The sequence below is a fragment of the Neolamprologus multifasciatus genome, chromosome 14 (assembly GCF_963576455.1).
Source record: "Neolamprologus multifasciatus chromosome 14, fNeoMul1.2, whole genome shotgun sequence".
Classification (NCBI taxonomy): domain Eukaryota; kingdom Metazoa; phylum Chordata; class Actinopteri; order Cichliformes; family Cichlidae; genus Neolamprologus; species Neolamprologus multifasciatus.
Genome location: NC_140452.1, coordinates 39,874,117 through 39,895,035, shown reverse-complemented (window position 1 = coordinate 39,895,035; position 20,919 = coordinate 39,874,117). Strand labels below are relative to the sequence as shown.

Below are 20,919 nucleotides of genomic sequence, written 5' to 3'. Positions count from 1 at the left end.
ACAAGTATCTGTTAAGGTCATTTATCTACAGTTTGCCAGATAAACTGTAAGTTCTCATTTGTTAAATTAGATATTGGATCTGAATATAATTTGAAGTTTTGCTTTTTGATATTGAGAAACGTCCTGCAAAACGAACTGAATTATACTAACTTTGTGTTTTTCATATGCTAAATGAAAATATTCTTCAGTTTAGTGCAGGACAAACACGTTGGCTTACTGTACTCTAACAGATTTACAATGAAGCACTGTGTTGGACTGGTGCACAGTGCAGTGCTTATGTTAAGACTTAAGTTAAATCAACTGTGGTAGAGAATAATTTGAATTTAAGCTGATAATGCTCAGATTCATTGACAGTATAATGTCAGTGTAGTCGTGGATAGAAATAAGCCAGCACAACTCATTAAACATCTTATGTTGAATTCAGGTTTTTAAAACCACAAAAAGTAAACCTCAGAGCACTACAAGCAGAAGCAGGCTAGATGATCACAGACAATACACTAATCTATTCTTAGTGATTTTTGCACAAATGCTCAACAGAAACAATTGTCCAACAACCTTCTAATTAGTTGATGACCTGGCCTAATGCCTTTTCATCCAGGCCTGCTGGATAGGCTTTTGTGGGTGGACATCATCTAAATAATGTGTGGCAAAATGTTTCTTCTGCCTGTAAATGCTATGTTGAGATAAACTTCAACAACAAATTCAACTTCAAAATCAGCTGAATGATTGTGCTTGCATGTTAAAGCAGTTTTGCTGCATAATTTCAAGTGTCAACTTTTATGAGAAGGCGGTCATTTCGGCAAAAGAAGCAAAATGTTGGCCTTTACTATCTCTAACCTTGAATTAAAAGAATGCTTTTTTTTTTTTTTTAATTTTCTAACAGCGTTACTGGGAGTGTGCTAGTACCAAAATAATCTGAAAATATTGCAATATCAATCATTTTTTTTGTATTCTTCTATAATTTCATTTGATTGATAAATTTAGCAACCCAAAGTGTCACATTGTTATTTTATGATTCTAAAGACTCAGATTCTCTTTTACACAGGGTTACGTCTCTAAGAGACCTGGTGAGCAGGAAGTACCTACACCTGAAAAAACACCCCCTTCTAAGTGGGGAGGGAAAACAGGCCAAGGATGTGCTCTTCCTTTTCAACGGAATGGAAAAGATGCAACTGGATTTCCGAATTGGAGCCTCAGAGCTTTGCAGTGATCCTAATGAGGGACTGCCTCCGAGTGTAGTTGTGGTAAACCTGCTAAGAAAGTATCTGTTGCCTGAGGTAAGAAAAAACTAAAAGGGGTTAACTAAAGGTAGTGATTAAACAAAAAATGGCTAAAGCTAATATGTACCCCCACTCCAGGTTTTTGTTTCATTTCAAATCTAACCAGGTTCTTGTCTTTTATTTAAAACTACAAGCAAAATGAATAAAAGTAATATTTAGCAAAAGAGTGAGTTTAGAAAAGTATGCTAATAATGAAAAAAAAAATCATATTTCTTTTTAATATTACACATATTACACTGAACACATGCAGTTTTTAATGCAGTACGTTAGTTAATCCTAGGAGAGATTTGTTCTACTACGTTTTACATCCTGTGATCATTCTCTTAGTATTTAGGTGTGAACACAAAATAAAGATGAAAACAAGCGCAAAGCGACTTTAAATCGATTACCAGAGTAATTCTACTTTAGAAACATGAACAGGTAGACACGGAGGCTGCACCCTGACTGTTATGACTTATGCTTGAGATGTTATGTTACTGGCGGCATGTGTCTGTTTGGATTAATCAAACAGTTAGGATTGGAAAATTTGACCAGTCGTGGCCTTAAGTCCAACTTTGACTTAAAAAGTTAATCACTTCTGTCTAGTACTGGAATATAGAAGCGCAGGATTATTGGGCAGAGGATTGTGATTTCAAACTAGAGATGGACCGATCCGATATTACGTATCGGTATCGGTCCGATACTGACCTAAATTACTGGATCGGATATCGGAGAGAAATAAAAAATGTAATCCGATCCATTAAATATCAAAAAAGCACCTCAAAAAACTTGCGACATGGCGTAACTCGGCTCATAACCGTAGCACGTCGGAGCAGTGTGGTCACGTGATAGAGCGGCTGTGTGTATTTGTAGCCTGCTAGCAAACATTTTATCTCCGAGGAAGTTATCTCAGATAGAAGTAAAGCAAGTGTGTAAGTTCATCTCTGAATGTTTCTAAAGCATTCCCGCGTTAAGCTTAACAACCGATTTAAAGAGCAACTGCCTCTCTCTTCCTCCCTCTGCTACTTCAATCGTGAAACTGCTTAATGATCAGCTGATCGGCCTTTCTGTCGCGAGTCCGTCTCTCTTCTTTGTTTTTGGCCCACTTTGCACCAGAAAGAGGAAACCAGCGGCTGAACAACAGCAGCACTATTAAGCTGTTGTTAGAATTTATTTAATATTACTTTCTAGACCAGGATCTTTTTCTATGCAGCTGACGGCTGGTAACTGTGCAGGGGCGGATCTAGCAAAGTTTAGCCAGGGGGGCCGATAGGGCATGAACAGGGAAAAGGGGGCACAAAGACATACTTTTCTTTTTTATTCTCATTTAAAATATCTAGCTTTTAATTATTTAATAATTATCTGAATTTTACACCCAAAGTTTTAATCTGATGTAAAATGTATAGAAGTCCATTACTGTATATAATAACTGTTAAGTCTAATATACCCGAGTAAGCTATAGTACTTTTTCCTTTGGGAAAGTACCATCTGTGAATTCTGCAATTCTGTTGAAGAAAGATGTTGAATCTATTTAATTATTCTTGAAAAATAATTTATTTCTGTGAATTTTTTTCACCCTGCATCAAATTAAAGTTGATTACATTGATTAAGCATCATGAGGAAGAGGGTGGTTCCCTATTTTCTTTTGCTGGGAGTTTGCAACCCTATTAGTTAGGTTGCTTAATATTTCTGCTAAGTACTCTTTAAAATACCAGAATAGGAAGGATGGTGCAGGTTTAACTTTATTAGATTGATCAGTGTTGCTGATCTATGAAATATTTTGGGTGCAGTGTGTGTGTTTTTTTACATACAGGTATAACAGAATAGCTTTAGTGTTGTTGTTGTTTTTTAACTTGAGTATGAACTTATACAAAAAGCAGCAAGATATTAAAAAAACATTTTTGTTGATTAAAAAACACACTATATCGGATTCATATCGGTATCGGCAGATATCCAAATTTATGATATCGGTATCGGACACAAAAAAGTGGTATCGTGCCATCTCTATTTCAAACCCGTTGAAAATAAAAACTAAAAACACTTCAAATACATCATGTTCTTAAGAAAGTATAACGAGTAATTTAGATCCAGATAGCTTTGTCGTTCCAAATGCCTTGAGGCAACTATTGTGATTTGGCGCTGTATAAATAAAATTTAATTGAACTGAAGTGTGGTGTGAATTTTCAGCCTTGTTTGTTAGATTGTAAGTCCCACTGTTTGTAAATGGCACTTATTGTCTACTTTATATGTTTCACAGGCCAGCATCTTGATTACGACAAGACTGTCTGCTTTGGACTGTATCCCTCAGAAGTATGTTACTCGTTACGCACAGATACGTGGTTTTAATGACCCATCACGCCAGCGGGCGTACTTCACCAGTCGTCTTCTAAAGCAGAGTGATACTGCACATAACCAAGAGGCCCAGGATCTTGTAGAAATGCTTTACCTCAACCTCCAGAGAGAAAGCCAACTTGCTGCTGCATGTTTCCTTCCATCGTACTGCTGGCTCACCTGTGCAACCTTACACTTTCTGCGTTTTACCAATACCAAAGCCCCCATCCGCACTCTAACTGGCATATACACAAGTTTCCTCAGGCTCAATTTTGGGGGTGAAGTGCTCGGTACAGGAGCAGGGACGAACATGCCCATTCAGGAACGCCAAAGTTCTCTGATGTTATATGTTGTCCGTACAGTAGGTAAGCTTGCATTTGAAGGTGTGACATACAAACGCACATCCTTCTCAGAAGCAGAACTAGAGCAGTGGATAGGAGGGAAGACAAAGACAGATGAGGAGCTTCATCAGCTGGCCATGTTCCGCACCGATGTACTAGACTTCTTTTTGGCTCCTTCCATAGAAAGTGGTAAATCTATATCACAAGACCTAAGGGAAAACAATGAGAGGCAGTATGTGTTTGCTGTCCCAGCCATGCAAGAATACCTGGCAGCACTCTATGTAGTTCTAGGAGAGAACAAATCCGCTCTTGAGAAGCTCACCAAGAAAGTGTCTGTAGCCATTGGTCAGGCAAGTGAGGATGTCAATGCCCTTGTTAACATCTTTTCTAAGTTAATTCCCCTCCGAATTTTTGCAGTATTCAATCTTCTTAAGCTTTTTCCAAAGCTCTTTGAGAAAATCAGCAGTCTCAACAAAGGCAGTATAGCCAGAACAATGGCAGCTGAGCAGTTCCACACTGAGGATAGCTACAACGATGATGTCCTTGACCAGGTAGAGCAAAACCTTGTAGGAGTCCATGGCCCAAAGCAACAGCAGGACAGTGAACGTCAAACTTTTGAGCTGTACCCTATCTTCATGGGTGGGCTATTGCACTATGGTAACCGTGTGCTTCTCCAACAACTTGGCTGCAGCATTCAAAGCACCACTGTGGCCCAGATCACCCGTGCCATTAGGAAATACCTTGTTAGAGGTAAAAAAAACCCAAAACGTTCTTTTGTGAAACAAAGTACTTAATCTGCCTACAGAGTAATGTTCTGTAATTGCTAAAGCTTTAACAGTTACAAAACTAATATTTATCGTTAGAACTTTACAAAAGTATTAGAAAACAAGAAACTGAACATAAAACTCAGATTTACTTGTAAACATTTATGTGATATGGGATAAATGAACTCTAAAGATAGAAATTGTGTCTGTAATTGGTGTATGGCAACCATATTGCATATTTTCATGTAGTATGTGTTCTTTTGATACTAGAGCTTAACAAGCCACAACCACCAGAAGAGCTGATGGATCTGTTGGTCCTTCTATATGAGTTCCAGAACCCCAGACTGACTGCAGAGGTTGTAGCTTCAATCAGAGCTATCCGCCTCACCAACATTCGTATGACTTCACTTAAATGTTTCATACTGAGTTCTGTGCTTTCCTGCACCCCCGCAAGGTAAATTATTATTTGAAGGATTAGAGATTGACTGACTGTGTATGTTATGTCAAAAGAGGTGGAAATACATCTTTTACATCCGAGAGATGGTAAAAGAATCAGAATCAGAAAGGGTTTTATTGCCAAATGTTGAGAAGGTATACAACATTAGGAAATTGCTTTGGTACTTAATGTGAAACATACTGTAAAACAAACACTTAAATGAACATAAAAACTCAAAGTAAAAGTGCTAGGCAGATAGATGTATACATAAATACAGGTGAAATGCAGGCAAAAGGTCTCTATTTGTGCTTTTGCTAACAGTAAATAATTTGTGTTGTTAATCAAAGATATCAACCAATGTAAAAGTCTCATTAATATATTAAATGAGACGAGACTTGTGTAATGGAAATTATTATCATATCTGGATTTTATGTGCATAGACATGATCCAACTTCAACCTTGGCAGATTAGTGTCTCTGTGGTTGCAGGAATGTGAAAGACAAAAAATGTGTCACCAACCCATCATTATGCATAATTCCGAATAAGAGAAATGGTATTAAGTGTTGTAATTTGTGACCACAGAAACATAATTCATATGTAATTTTGCTGATAGTTAATTATGGTTAATTGCTGAATAATGATCAGAGTATAATCGGGTATAACTTTAACTAATATAACAAATAAGAGAATATAGGCCTAGAATAGGCCTCTCACTGAAAGTTACTTCCTGTAGTTCTTGCGATGAATAGCAGACTTCATCTGAAGATTCGGCCTAGGGAGTCTACAGTCTACAAATTCTGGCAAGTAATGGCAGAGAAACAACCATTTCCCAAAACTGTGGACCTAAAAATTGGTTTTGTATTTTTTAGCCTCTAACCTACATCTGTTGATGACATTGCAAACTGTTATCACAGACAGTGATTTCTGGAATTCCTGAGTCTGACTCAACACTCACTTATGCAGAGACATTTTGGGTAGACGGCAAAAGAATGAGATTTCTAATATAAGCAGCAGAAAAAAGGTTTCTATAAAGCTCTTGGCCCTATCTGCCATAAGGAAAGGGTGAAGAGTGCAATTATTCGACAATAGAGTCACTACACAGCATCCCAAAATGTTTGCCATTGGGGTCATAGTTATTACTTCAATTTTAATAGTGTATATTGTATATATACTGCTGATATGAGACTGTGTATGTGGATACAAAGGAGCTGTCTATTTGTTTTTCGTTATTGATTTTTTTTAACCATCTTGTGGTGCTTTGTTACAGTTACTACCTTGAAGAACTGGACCTATCCTCCTGTCTCCTGACTAATGACATGCTTCAGATGCTGTGCCCTGCCTTCAGACACACATACAACCTCAAGTGAGACTTGAAACTTAATATATGATCTTGTTGCTTGCAAAATAAAAAGCAACCTGAGTTCATGATGCATGATGCATATTGCATGATGGTGAATGTTAAAGATGGTACTATTATAGCTACTAGAACTGCTTTTATTTTGTGTTGGATGTTACAATGGCATGATGCACTTACCCAATGGTAGTTATGGTTGTTTCATTATAATCTAGCATCAGATTCAGAAAAACATGCTGCTAAAAAGTTTGAAATATTTGATCCCCTACAACCCAGCTCCCCTCAGGGTGCCCTGCCTGTGTGGTACTGTTTCTCTTCTAAGGGTACAGGATGAGTTGACTGCATTGAGGGCACAATAGATGGCGTTATTAACTGTAAAATCTTGACCTTGTTCCGTCAGCTAGAAGACAAAAATGGGTTATGAATGGGTCCAGCATTACACTGACCCATACACATACCAACATTATACATACCATCAATGAGCAGGGTTGGCAAAAGAACAGACTCTCTGTATATTAAGTAGAATAATAGATACTATACTGTAGTAGTGGTTTGAAAAAATTAATAAATAATTAAAATAAATAAATAAAATTAAATAAATGAATAAATTGAAATATTTTTATAACATTGTAATAAATTATACTAGTACATTGGAATACAACATTTATTTCTAAATTCTAATTTAATATATAAATTCTAATTTTAATTAGAATTTATATCTATTTATCTATATCTATCTATCTATCTATATATATATATATATATATATATATATATATATATATGTATGTGTGTGTGTGTGTGTGTGTGTGTGTGTGTGCGCGCATGTAATTGTCTCTGTTGTCTTCAGTCTGCAGTTTAACACCCTTGGTCCTGAGTCCTGCAGTCTGCTGAGAGACCTACTGCTAGATCCCAGGAGTGTTATTAGATCTCTGAAGTAAGACTCTACTTTTATTCCAGTTTTGATGTTTTTAGCCCAAATGTATGTAACCAAATGAGTCATGTCTTTACTTTGGCACTGACATTAAATTATAAAATTAAAAGAAATAGATTTCAGAATTTGATTGCATAATAGGAAAATGCATAAGTATTGGAAAAATTAGGAAAAAGTTGCACAACTTGGTTTTACATTGCAACTGCAAACACGGTACAAGTAAGACACTACCAGAATGTCAGAACATCAATTGAAACTTGAATTCCAAGGAGTTTAGGGGTGGGACTTTATTAAAAAAAAAATTAAGCCAAATAATTATGGGCATAGTAATAAATTAATTGGACAAGAAAATATGCCCCAAAGCGCATATGTTTTTTTTTTTAAATTAAAAAGGGTTTTAGTGGGTGACAGAATCATGGACATGGTCATGAATATTATAAACTCAAGCTCTTTAAACTGCATTTCAATTGATAAAACAGAGAAACAAAAATAATATCACTAGCCAAAATAGGGCCACTGATGGTTGCGTGTAGCTACAAGTTGAGATAGGTCTTTTACAAAGGCAGAATAAATTTCACCATGTGTTTGAGTCATCATTGGAGACCTCCATGGTGTGATGCAGGTGGCAGAAGATAAAACCACTGAACATGAGACATATGTCTCACCTCCAAGAAGCTCAATCAGACAGTACAAGAAAGTAATTATTAATCTACACAATAACTGTCAACTATAGAGCTTTTTGAAGAAACGGTAACAATAAGTTAAAAACTAGTTTTATTTACCTGCATGGCTCAAGAACAGTTACCAGCTTTTGGAGTTTTACCAGCTTTGATGGAGTTAAAATGACTAGCTTGTGCTTTGTTTGTCTAAAGCAGCAAAAACAGCCTCTTGATTCTTTAGTAGACCATAAACCGTATCCAGCATTGAATTCCACCGTGTGGAAAAATCCTGTATGAGTGGCTCTTTCTGTTGCCCCAGTCTTGTTTGCTCCTGGTGTAGTTCCTCCATATGAGCAGGGCTGTCTGTAATGCATCTATTTTGCTTGCTTTTCAGTGTCATAAAGCTGCTGATTTTTACTTGAAATAGTTAGTCGGAAAGTTGGATCTCATGACGCTAACAGTAGCACATTTTCTAACCTCCTATGTTCTACCACTGATAGTGGTCTACAGTCCAGAGTAATCCATTTTGGAAGAGAATTTGTAAGTTTGTCCGATGTTGACTTACTAATTTTGTTCCTGAAACGAGTCATTTCATCACGTTTGGGCTGCCGACACCTTTTGTTGGTACTCAAACTGGGACTGCTAGCGCTAACAGCTCCCACAGTTTCTGTGCTCGCGGCAACGTGTTTTGCGTTTAGATGGTACCATAAGGTTGAAGTACTTTGGTGGTATACAAATTCTTTTTTGTACACTTTGCACAAAACCACGCTTTTATCAAGGCTTCTGTTGGGTAGTCTTTTGAAATGAAATTTGCCTCAGATCAGTCCTAGCAACGCGCTTTTGTCTGGTTCTTTAATAAATTTGCATGCTGAAAGAAATGTTTTGTCTCTCTCCCATTTCTTCTTGTAGCATCTTGCAGCCCTACTTGGAACCTTGTTAAGATCCAACCATGCAAAATATGGTGGTTTTAAACTTTTGATCAGGACTGAATAGGTCAACCTTTGTTAAGGTGTCTTATGCTTTGTTTGACAGCTGTTCATTATGTTTTGTTTTGTTTTGTTTTGTTTTTTGTTTTTTTGGGGGTGGGTGGGGGGGGGGGTATATCAAATGATGCTTCTTATTTGGCACACATAAAACTAAAAGCTACCAGGAACATGAAGAAAATGTTGGGAAAACCCAAACAGACATGGAGTCTCATAGACGAACTAAAAGCTACCAGCCTAATCTGGGAGACAGTCGAAATAACAGACAGAATTAAGAATTCAGCTCAGCTAAGCTTAATAACAGAGTCATAAATTTAGTGAATCCATGTTTTTCCTTGTTGTCTAAGGAAAGTCTGAAGACCGTAAAGAGACTCACCTGTAAGATTACACTTAAACCTGTGACTCACCACAGGTTTAAGTGTAATCTTTCTGAGTTGTTTGATGTGTTAACAGACATTTGCTGGGAAAAGTCTCGATAATGACAAGCACCGTGTTCATTTTCTTTTTGTTTTGATTTCTTCTTTTTTTCTTCCTCAAAACAATATAATGGCACACAAGCTGGACCTTGATCCACAGTTCAAGGGTGCTCTACAGTGTAATACTAAAGTTGAACTTCACCTTCCAAAAAGAGTCAAATTTGTCAGTCTATGAAATTTTATATCTTTGGACTTATGTTTGACATGTCAATGGTTATTAATCAAATTTACTCTGAACATGTTGTTCTTTTTTTCTCTTTTTTATGACATAATGGTTTAAAAGAGCAAACTAACATCTCAATTGACATCAGTTTGCTAAATGTCTTTCTTCCACATTAATTATATATGGGAAAGATTTATCACTGTGTAGCATCCCCTCTTCTTTTGACAACAGTGTTTCACTCAACATTGAGCAAAGTCATCTAAATCAGAGGAAAGTCACATACTGTTCTGCCTGTACGGTTGCTTCTAGAGAATTGATTGTGCTATTTTATTCACATTCATTTATTGTTACTTTCAGTGTCAATTCGAATGACCTGGCCATTGGATTGTGGTTTATTTATTATTACTTTTTTCTGATCATCAATTAGCTACTGACCAGAGTTACAGTCCTTAGCCTATATTTTTGCTACAAAGCCCTGGTTAACACCTTTATTTGCACATGGAGTTTATTCTTAGTCCTAGACCAAACCAGAAATGCCATATTATTCCATTGTGTTCTTCAGATTGTGCGACAACCCTCTTCTGGAGTCTGGAGTCCAAATCCTGGTGGAAGCCCTGCCAGAGAATCAGTCCCTGACAAACTTGTCCCTGATGCACACTGGACTGGGGGATGAGGGTGTCCTGGATCTGGCTAAGAGGCTCCAAAAACACAGAAGACTCCAGGAGCTCAACGTGGCCTATAACAATATTGGAGACGACGCAGCTCTACTTCTGGTAGATGCCTGTAGAGAACATCCCAGCATTCAGACTGTACAGTAAGAAACTTCTCACTATATCCGAAGCTCAACATTTCTTTGAGGTTTAGTTGTGCTATAATGTTGTATTGCATAGACTACATTATAAATAAATTCTGATTCCACTGTCCCTTTTGCATTATAAATATTTTTTTATTTTTATTTTTTTCATAGAACACTGAAAGTTTTCGTTACATGAAAAAAGCACCTTACTTACAGTTTGGCATATATTGAATTATAAACCCTGATATTGTTTTGATGCATGCGTAATGTAAGTTGTAAGTCCAGGTAAGTAAATCCCAATAGGCTGATTCTGTTCATCTGGACGTAGCGTTTTCAGTGGGAGAAACATTTTGTCTTCTTCAGACAGAAGAAGTCATTTGGATGAGTGACAAAACATTTCTCCCACTGAAAACGCTACGTCCAGATGAACAGAATCAACCTTTTGGGAATCCTGATATTGTGTCATCAGATAATTGATAGAATTTATCAATTTATTACTCCTGTGAGTGAGACCAAGAACATTTTAAAATGGACTACATATGGTGAAATGCAAAAGGCCTCATAGACGCACTAAAAGCATGCAGTCTTTCATGCAAGCCCTACAGAATTTTTTTTTGTCCATGTCTTTGTGCAGTTTATATTTGAACCCTCTCAGTAAAGTGGCGAAGCAGTCCCTGTATGCCCGAGGTGTTCCCCGTAGCCACAGTGGCCAACGGGTCAAGGTCCTGGCTTCTGTCACTGAAGGGACAGACCTCTCTGAGAACTGGCGGAACATTCTCAGTGTTATACGAGAGAACTCCTCATCCTGGGATCAGCAGCATGTCATACAGCAACTAAAGGTATATACATACAGTACAATGTAAATGTAAAAATGTACATAAAACATGTCATTTAAAAAAGGATTCATACTGTGTGGGTTTTTAAAAGCCTGTTATTTTTTTTAAATAATAGGTTAAGCTCAGTATTTTTAAGATACTTGTGTTTAAGTGTTTATAAACAAGACATGAGAGACCAGCCAGCTGGTGTTTTTCACCTGCAAACATCGTCCCACCACTTTATTAAATCTAGGCCAATCCATTCCACATTTATAGGTTGTATAAGGCAGAATCTAACAGCAGCCGATGTTTTGCTTTTTATTTTAATTTCTACTAGCACCACATAATATTTTTTAAAGGCACCAACTACACATGTAGTTCTGCTTCCAACAATGCTCCAGGCTGAACCACGTTTTGGTGGACCAGGGTCTGCATACAACCTGAGTCCACCCAGCGTGCCCAGCGTGTACCCCTTGGCACTCAACTCAACTATCCAATCCAAAGACAACACAAAAACATTGGGTTATTGTCTCCCCAGAAACACTTCCCTCGTGCTTGTGGAAATCTGTTTTTTTTCCCCCATTTCCGTTGTCGTTTTTCCTATTTCTGTTTTCTTTTTTTCCTATTTCTGTTGTGTTTTGTGTGCTTTTGCAGCATTTTTCTTATTGCTGGTGTTTTCTTAAGTTGCAGTCAGTTTGGCCTCTCGGGGCCACCGTAGAGGAGGACAAAAGGTTTCAAACTTGTCCAGGCCTTAAACCTCATGTGCATTCTTCCTAGTAGTTGCATATCCATAAAAATAAGGCTTTTATGAAAACACTGAATACAAAATTGCTTTCTTGAGAAAGACTCAATTTATAGTTGACTATTAAATTTTGCATAAAATAAATTTTACAAAGTATCTTTGAATGGCAGAGATGCAGAAATGTCTGCAGAGCCATGGCTCAGTGTCTGAGTGTCACAGACCACTATAATAATAAATTTAATAATGAAGAAATGTAACCTTTCACAAATTATGCCAAATTGCAAACACTTATAATAAATATACAAAATGCTATATTTCTAATAAAATTTTTTTTCTATTACAGACATTTCTGGGGGAGGGTTACAGCTACAGTTTATAAAAAAAAAAAAAAAAAACCCCAAAACAAACAAACACAAAAACTGGAGAGTCTGGGCAATGAGCTACCACAAGTTTTTCTGACATTCTACACATTTATTTCTTACGATTTAAGTCCAACGAGTCGTGCTGACAGCTTTCTTTGTTTTTTACAGCAGCTTTTTCTTTATCATGTAGAATAACAGTTAAATATGTAACTTCTTTACACTGACAGAATGGAGAATTTACTGGTCTGGCTGCTTAAGATCAAAGTGGGCTGTATGTTACCCACAACTAAAATGAGTTTGACACCAACGGTATATGATATATTGCTAAGAAGCATTATTATAACAAACAAGTAACCAAATAAAAAAATCTTTGCTTTATGTTTTAAGTTTATATGTAGCAATTCCACATTTGTATGCATATATTTTCATTATTACCTCAAGCCTACCTTCTAAACTGGAGTTTCTGAAACATGAAAACCCACGTAAGCATGCTTACTTATTCACATCATATAAGGGTTTATTTGGATAGTGTTTAAGTCTTAACAAGTCTGTTAGATTCCAGTTTTGCTTACACCAGCTAACAGTATCAAAAACAACGGTTCAGGATATCCTCAATAAGTTAATAAACAAGTGTTATGATACTTGCCATCCATAAACCCCAAGTTAATTCATCTAGATATTGTCTTTTCAAAGGAAGAAACATTTTCCCACTCACCCAAGTGACTTCTTTAGTCTCAAGACTCAAGAAAACTCAATGTCTAAATAAACAGTATCACCGTTCTAGGGAAGAAACAGCAAGCAAGCCAAGATTCAAACAGAAAATATTTCATTAAAAAAGCAACCTTGAAAACACAAGACAGTGGGTCAAAGACCCAGGATCATGACATCCAGTTAGTGACACACATTTCTACCCCTTGGCTTTAAGGGCATTTTATTCCCCTCTGTTTTCCCTCCTGAGCATTAGCACCTGAATAGGTGTCTGGCAGACATGAGCTGTGATATGATGACCAAGGTCTGTCTTTAACTCACTTACCAGTACTGTTAAGCTGGCACTCCTGTTGCATTTATAATGTAGGAATGTAGGAATTTGAAATATTAGAGATCCAGGTTTAGATGTTTTTTTTGTTTGTTTGTTTGTTTGTGTTTTACAGAAAAGCATCCTGACTGCCAGAAAGTTTTTGTTAGTGTTATGACATATATGCTTCTGAAGATGGCATTGAGCAGCATTTTTTCCTAGTGAGACACCTCACTCATGTTGTCAGAGAACAGGGATAATTGGATTAGTGACCTTAAGATATGAATTAGATTTGCAGAATTAAATTTGTGTCATTTTACATGCACAAACACCCAACTTAAAATTGATGAGGGGAAATGCACAAAAAAGATTGATTGTCAGGTGTGTGTCAGTAAAACCAGTGGCCCTTTGTTCTTTTTTGCAGGTCTTTCTCGAGGATCTGGAGGGGGGGCGTCAACAGCAGCAGAGCCTCTGGAAGAGGCTACATTTCCGCAGAGTTGAGAAGGGAGTCCGGAAAATTCTAAAGATGTTTGAGGACAATTTACCTTCCTCCAAAAAGTAACCCAGGAGGTGATTAGGAAATGAGTGTTCAAGTTTGAATAGGATGAATCCAAATAGGAGAATCTTCAAACAGCAACGACTAAGAGTGTAGGACAGGGGTTTTAGAACAGGCCAGCGGACTATATCAGGCCCACAATGCAATTCTTTCTAGCCAGCAAAATAATTTCATTTGTCAGTTATTGATGTGGTCTGTATGTGGGAGCTGAATCTTCAGCCCTGCTGAGAATTCATGCAGACAGGGGTTGGGCTTTATTATGATAGGTACACCATGCAGACAATCATGTGTTACATTCCCCTTAAAGGTCCAGGGGATGAGGGAAAGTAATAAAAGTTGTCCAGGTTGAAAAAAGAAGATAGGGAGGCCATTCATACTATGCAAAGTAATTAAGCAATAAACAATTAAATGACAAAATAGTTTCTGATTTTCACTTTCTAAAATAGAAATGTTTGTGTGTGGTTTTTTTTTTACAATTACAGTTTAATTTAAGAAACAACAACAACAAAAAACTGACAGTGTTTACTTCTTCCCACTCCCTTTCAACATGTAAATTAATCAGAACGTTTTTTTTGTATGTAATTTGTATAGTAGTTTTTTCTCTCTTATTTTCTTTTCTAAATGTACTTGTATATTGTTCACATGTTGAAATAAATTACCAATTAATCAATCAATCAATCAATCAATCACAGTCCAGGCAATGAGCTACCCAAACCTTTTCTGTAATCTTACACATTTATTTTGTACAGTTAAAGTCCAAAGACTCATGCTGACAGATTTCTTTCTATGTCACAGCTGTTTTTTTCTTGATTATGTAGAAAAACAGTTAAAGATTTAACTTCTTTACACTGACGGAAAGACAGTTTCACTGGTCCGGCTACTTAAGATCAAAGTGGGCTGTATGTGACCCTTGATGTAAAATAGTTTTGACACCTCTGGTCTAGGAGATATAGTTTCATCACTGTAGAAGAGATTTTGCTCTTGATTCTTCAGTAAAAACTACACTGCACTATTCATAACCATTTAAAAGACCCAAACACAATCAAACTGTATGGCTTTAATGTGTGAGGCGCTCCACATGTGACTGGATTGTGAATTTTCAGTTGAATAGTTTGTCATTTAAAGTTGCTTTTAAAGAGCACATTTTTGATTTATTTCACATTAATAATTGAAATGAATTTCCTTGTATTAGCAGGCACAAGAAAGAGAGAGGTAAAGGACATGCGGTTTTGTCATTGTCATATGAGGCCGAAGCATTGAGACATTTGGTTGCCTTGAGTGAAAGTCTGTTTTTATATATCATCTTCATGAAATGAGTCTTTTTTGCACAAAATAACCCATATGGAAAAGAAATAGTAAAAAATTATATGACTTAACTCATGAAAGTGGCCACTTTAATGAGTAAATCATATAAGGCTTACATGATTTACTCATGAAAGTGGCCACTTTCTCATTACTTTCATATATTGTTTTAGTAAGTATCCAAAACATACAAGTTTCATTATATAATTTTTCAAGGGATCTTATATCTGTTTTTACTCTTGTATGCTTTTCATACAAGTTTCAGACAAGACAGATACAAACTTTATAAGATTTATATACATCTTTTCCATATGGGAAGCCAACAAAGTAAACTGCAGTAAAACAAACAACTATCAGCATCAAACAGAATGTCTGCATGTGTAATTTACATATGATTAAGAACAAAAAGGAATATTTTGAAAACACGTGTATGTTAAGTAAAGGATTTCTTGATATATACAAGACTTGATAAATGGCCAAAATACATACAGTACTGTATATATTGTATGTAGTAAAAAAAGAGAGAGAGAGAGAGAATGCATTTCCTGATCGAAATGCAGTGTGAATGCTGATAGCTGAATGGTTTGAGCTGAAATGTAATAACTACTGAATCTTTGGCCTTCAGGTGAATGATTCAGTGGATTTCAACTCATTCAACATTTTTTAATGGATTGGATTTATATAGCGCTTTTTTTCAAGGCACCCAAAGTGCTTTACAATGCCACTATTCATTCACTCTTCCATTCACACACTGGTGGAGGCAAGCTACGATTGTAGCCACAGCTGCCCTGGGGCAGACTGACTTTTTCACCAAAGTGCAGACCTGTTGAAAGCTGAAGTTCACGCAGAGGAAGTTTCAAAGTTGGAAAGTAGCTGAACATCTTTAAAATCCACATTAGAAAAGCCAACTGATGACAAAAGAAAATATAGAGTCAGAAAACATCTGAATGAATATTAAAAGCTCATCTTCTAAACCACTTAAAGAGTGGAATTGGAAAAGTGGAATGAAGTATTTTTAATGTCTTAACTCGAGGATGACAAATGTAAAAACAGAATGTTTGCAGAATATCTGCGTTGTGTGTGAGTGTGCATGTGTGTGTATCGGCATGTGTAAACATGTATGTCTGTGTGTGTGTAAATGTGGTAAACTAAAATAAAAAGGTTATTCTTAGTTAAACCAGTGCTTTGTGGGGCGATCGTGGCTCAAGAGTTGGGAGTTCCTCTTGTAATCGGAAGGTTGCCAGTTTGAGCCCCGGCTTGAACAGTCTCAGTCGTTGTGTCCTTGGGCAAGACACTTCACCCATTGCCTACTGGTGGTGGTCAGAGGGCCCGGTGGCGCCAGTGTCCGGCAGCCTCGCCTCTGTCCGTGCGCCCCAGGGTGGTTGTGGCTACAATGTAGCTGCCATCACCAGTGTGTGAATGGGTGGATGAATGAATGTGTAAAGCGCTTTGGGGTCCTAAGGGACTAATAAAGCGCTATACAAAATACAGGCCATTTACCATAACAGTGAGGATGGGGAGAGTTGGTGGCTGCTCGGCCAGATCTTTTACAAACGCTCCCCTTCGGTGGGAGACAGTCATACAGGAGCGAGCGTCCCTGAGAGAATCAGGTGGGTCTTCACGTCAGCAGCCAGTGTGGGCAAAAATGACATTCTCTCTGTCTCCTGGTGCGACCCCGAGATGGGGTCCACCAGTAAAACAATTTAAAATCTAGCTTTTACCAATGAGAAAAAGCACTGATCAATAAAGCAATTTCAGAAGGGCCTGACCAATATATAATAGAGTGGAGGAGGCCGGGTTTAACCTGATCCCTGTGAAACAGCTTTTTGGGGAGGCACGGACCCCACCTTCGCTCAACTCAACAAGTTTTTGCCAGCCTGAGTCGAAAGATTGCGAGCAGGACTTCGCCCAGAGGTCTGGCTACCTTCAACCATTACCAATAAAATGGTGTGGGACGGTTTCGAACCAGCCAATCAGGAACAGGGTCGAATTTACGACCAGCTACCCAGAAGTTGGAGGAGGTTAGAGGGTACCGAGGTCTTGGGCTTGTGGGTGGCCCCAGAAGTTGCCTCGCTCGTCCTCCAACTGCTGACTGACCTGGATGGGGGGCGCCTACATAGATGGCCATGTCTTTACTTGTCAGCATACATCTGATGCTTCTAAATAAGCTCATCCCAAGTGATTGTTAAGCTGCCCTAGCTGAATGGAATAGTATCATATTTTAGCTTTCTACAGTTCTTCTTGAATATAAAAGTGTTTTTTGTATTAATTGTTCTGGTTGCTTATGTGAACATGATAGGCAGACAACTTGTTTCTAATAATTTGTTTCTTTAATTTGATTTTGCAAAGTTACAACCTCAGAAAAACACTGTTTGTGTAAATCATTCATTTCTGTAAATCAAATAGCAGTGTGGAGTCCAATCAGGTCATTCATTATGTGAAGAAACAGGTGTCATTCATGTGGCCCTTATTTAAGGATGAAGCTAGCACATGTTGTACATGCATGTAAGTCAAAGGAGGGTGTTGAGGGTAGAAATGGGTGGTGTAATGGAACTTACGTTTGAAAAGGTGATCAATCAGTTAAGTCATGATGAAGGGAAAGGAGTGGTTTTTCGTTTTTTGTGAAAAAATAGGGGTCTCATCATGAGGATCTAAGGATTCCGAAGTGAAGTAAGGATAAAAGCCAGAAGATGGCAGTAGTGCAACATCTTTGGATGCAAGCTGCTGTTAAACATGAAAGAAGAAGAAGATGTTGTACATGGAATTCTCTCTGAAAACCTGACAAAGGTGGGCCATGCCAGACATTGCTCAGAAGAATAGCGTGCTTTAATCAAAATGTTGATTGGAGATGGGAAAACATAAAGAAGTGCAGAAAATGACAGGCTGCTCAGCTAAAATGATCTCCAATACTTTAAAATGAAAAGCCAAACCAGAGAGACGTGCAAGAAAAATGGAAGACTACCATTCGAATGGATCAAACAATAGACAGAATGGCAAAGACTCAGCCAATGATCAGCTCCAGGGAGATGGTCTGAAGTTACCTGTGAGTACTATGACAATTAGAAGAAGCTTGTCTGAGTCTATCGGCAAGAAGCCCCCAGAAAATCCCACTGTTTAAAAAAAAAAAAAAAACGTGCTGAAGAGGATACAATTTGCCAAAGAACATATCGACTGGCCTAAAGAGAAATGGAGAAACATTTTGTGGACTGATGAAAGTAAGATTGTTCTTTTTGGGTCCAAGGGCCACAGACAGTTTGTCAGACGACTCCAAAACGCTGAATTCAAGCAACAGTACACCTGAAGACCGTGAAGCATGGTGGTCCAAGCATCATGATATGGGGCAGGCCTACTTATTCCATACCAGGGATGATGGATCAATTTGCTTATAACAAAATACTTGAAGAGGTCATGCTGCCTTGTGCTGAAGAGAAAATGCCCTTTAAATGGGTGTTTCAACAAGACAATGACCCCAAACACACCAGTAAGCGAGCAGTATGTTGGTTCCAGACCAACAGAATTAAGGTTATGGAGTGGCCAGCCCAATCCCTGGACCTTAATCCAACAGAAAACTTGTGGGGTGACATCAAAAATGCTGCTTCTGAAGCAAAACCAAGAAATGCAGAGGAATTGTGGAAGGCTGTCAAATCATCCTGGGCAGGCATACTTGTTTACACGTGCCAGAAGTTGGTCGACTCCGTGCAGCACAGATGTGAAGCAGTTCTCAAACACAGTGGTTATACAACTAAATATTAGTTTAGTGATTCACAGGAATGCTAAATCTTAACTTTTTTTTTTTAGTTTGAGTAAATATTTGAATTTGTAATGGAAAAATGCAGACACTCTTATTTTTTGAATTGCCCCATATCATGTTTTCCTTCATTTGCTGTAAAGTAATTGAAATATTGATACATCAAAAGATGAAGAAAAGAGTAAAATATAATCTGCAGTGTTCCCAATGAATGGACAAAAATATTATACGGATTTTGAGCTTTATTCGTGTTCAAAATAATAGCAGTGTGCTTTAAAACACAACTGTAAATAGTTTCCGTTCTGATCATCCAGTCACAAAAGATGATTCCAAAAGTCATCAACTGACTCAAACTGCCCAGATTTAAACCACCTGTCTGCTGAAGACAAATCCACCAATGGAGAACAAGCCTGAAGTTAACGGGCCAGTCAGAATGCTCTATCCAGTGTGCCTGCACTAACTACTGACTGATTCTGTTTCTCTGTGGCAAATCACTGTCAAATTTGTCCCGGTGCACGTGTTGAAAAACTGCTTCTAAATCCAATACTGTAACTCTTATGAAAATACTTTTTGAACTGTGAGGGTCTTAAGCACTACACAACAGTGTGTTCTTTATGTTCCCACTGTCAAAATTGTGGCCACAGGAGTGATTTAAAAGTGGGGTCTTTCCTGCTGCTGAGACAAACTCCTCACTGAAAATACAATGTATCTCTATTGGTCAGTTTAGAAGGTACTCCCTAGACTCGGATCCATGCAGTTAAAAAGGACTCTTTAAGACTCTCTGCAACAAAAGACTCCTGCAGGTGTGTTTCTGTTAGGCACAGTTAAAATCAGAATGAATATCGAAAGCTCATCTGCTTTAAATAACTTGTAATGTAATGTAAAAATAAATGTGTTAACATTAACTTAAGTTGATCAAACATTCTGTAGAACAAACTTTAAAATACAGCACAATGTGTTTCAAATATATTGTGTATATATATATTTTTTCATAGCATTGCAGACAAATTTATTTGTACAAGATGATAAATGCACTGGCTGAACTATGGTAAAAGTAAAGTTCATTAAAGTTTATGTTACATTGAAAACCTTTGTAAAAAATATAATTGTATACTTTTGAAAAAGTTTATAGTTAAATAAACCAAAATCTAATTTTTATAAAAAAAAAATAAAAAAAAAAAGCATAGCATTTATTTAGCGGCATTTCCAAGAGAAAATGACTGAAAATGCTGCATGCGAGAAAATCCTGGGAAGACTGAGCAGCAAGACAGAGACTCTAACAGAACAATGGGACAGTTTTCTTTCACATGACAATGTGAGATACAGTCTGAATTAAGAATTAACTGTGTGTGCAACAGTTAGTTAGTTAGTTAGTTAGTTTATTTATTTATTTATTCACTGAGTGTGGTTTTTGTTGTTTTGGGTTGGTATGTTTTTCTTAAATGTTCAAAATAATAAAAAAAAAAACTTTAATTACAAAAAAAGAATAGCATTTCCAATTTCACATATAGACACACAAACTGGTTTAACTGTCATAATTGCTGTGATGGGGTTTTTAAAAACGCAATCTGTAGCCTGTGTTGTTCTCTCAGAATGAATGAAGCAGCTGTTGAACCTTTATTTGCTATGTGGGCAGTCCTCTGGTCCACCCTCCCTTCCTCCCAGTCACAGTGAGACTGGGGCAGCTTGGCAGGATGTTGAAGTGGAGAGAGAGAGACCCAAATGCAGCCACTGGCTTACATGGGATGAATGAGCTTTATTTACACATGGGGTAAATACAGACAGAGCAGAGATGGGAAGGACAGAAACTAAGGAAAAAACCTAAACTTGGAAAATCTAACAAATCTGAAACCATAACTCACAGGATGACTTCGCAGAGAAAC

The 20,919-nt window shown here is 37.4% G+C and overlaps 1 protein-coding gene across 4 annotated transcripts in view; it reads left to right on the top strand.

The window, feature by feature from the left end:
- Window positions 1–14,403, top strand: part of nlrx1 (NLR family member X1) — a 36,363-nt gene extending 21,960 nt beyond the window's left edge. For all 4 annotated transcript variants that reach the window (XM_085130395.1, XM_085130394.1, XM_085130396.1 and 1 more), the window contains 8 exons: window positions 1,046–1,277; window positions 3,517–4,681; window positions 4,966–5,149; window positions 6,399–6,494; window positions 7,336–7,422; window positions 10,263–10,514; window positions 11,131–11,335; window positions 13,855–14,403. In XM_085130395.1, the coding sequence (XP_084986521.1) occupies window positions 1,046–1,277; window positions 3,517–4,681; window positions 4,966–5,149; window positions 6,399–6,494; window positions 7,336–7,422; window positions 10,263–10,514; window positions 11,131–11,335; window positions 13,855–13,992 (2,359 nt within the window). In that variant the 3' untranslated portion in view covers window positions 13,993–14,403. The remainder of the gene's footprint in view (window positions 1–1,045; window positions 1,278–3,516; window positions 4,682–4,965; window positions 5,150–6,398; window positions 6,495–7,335; window positions 7,423–10,262; window positions 10,515–11,130; window positions 11,336–13,854) is intronic.
- Window positions 14,404–20,919: the final 6,516 nt, after the last annotated feature.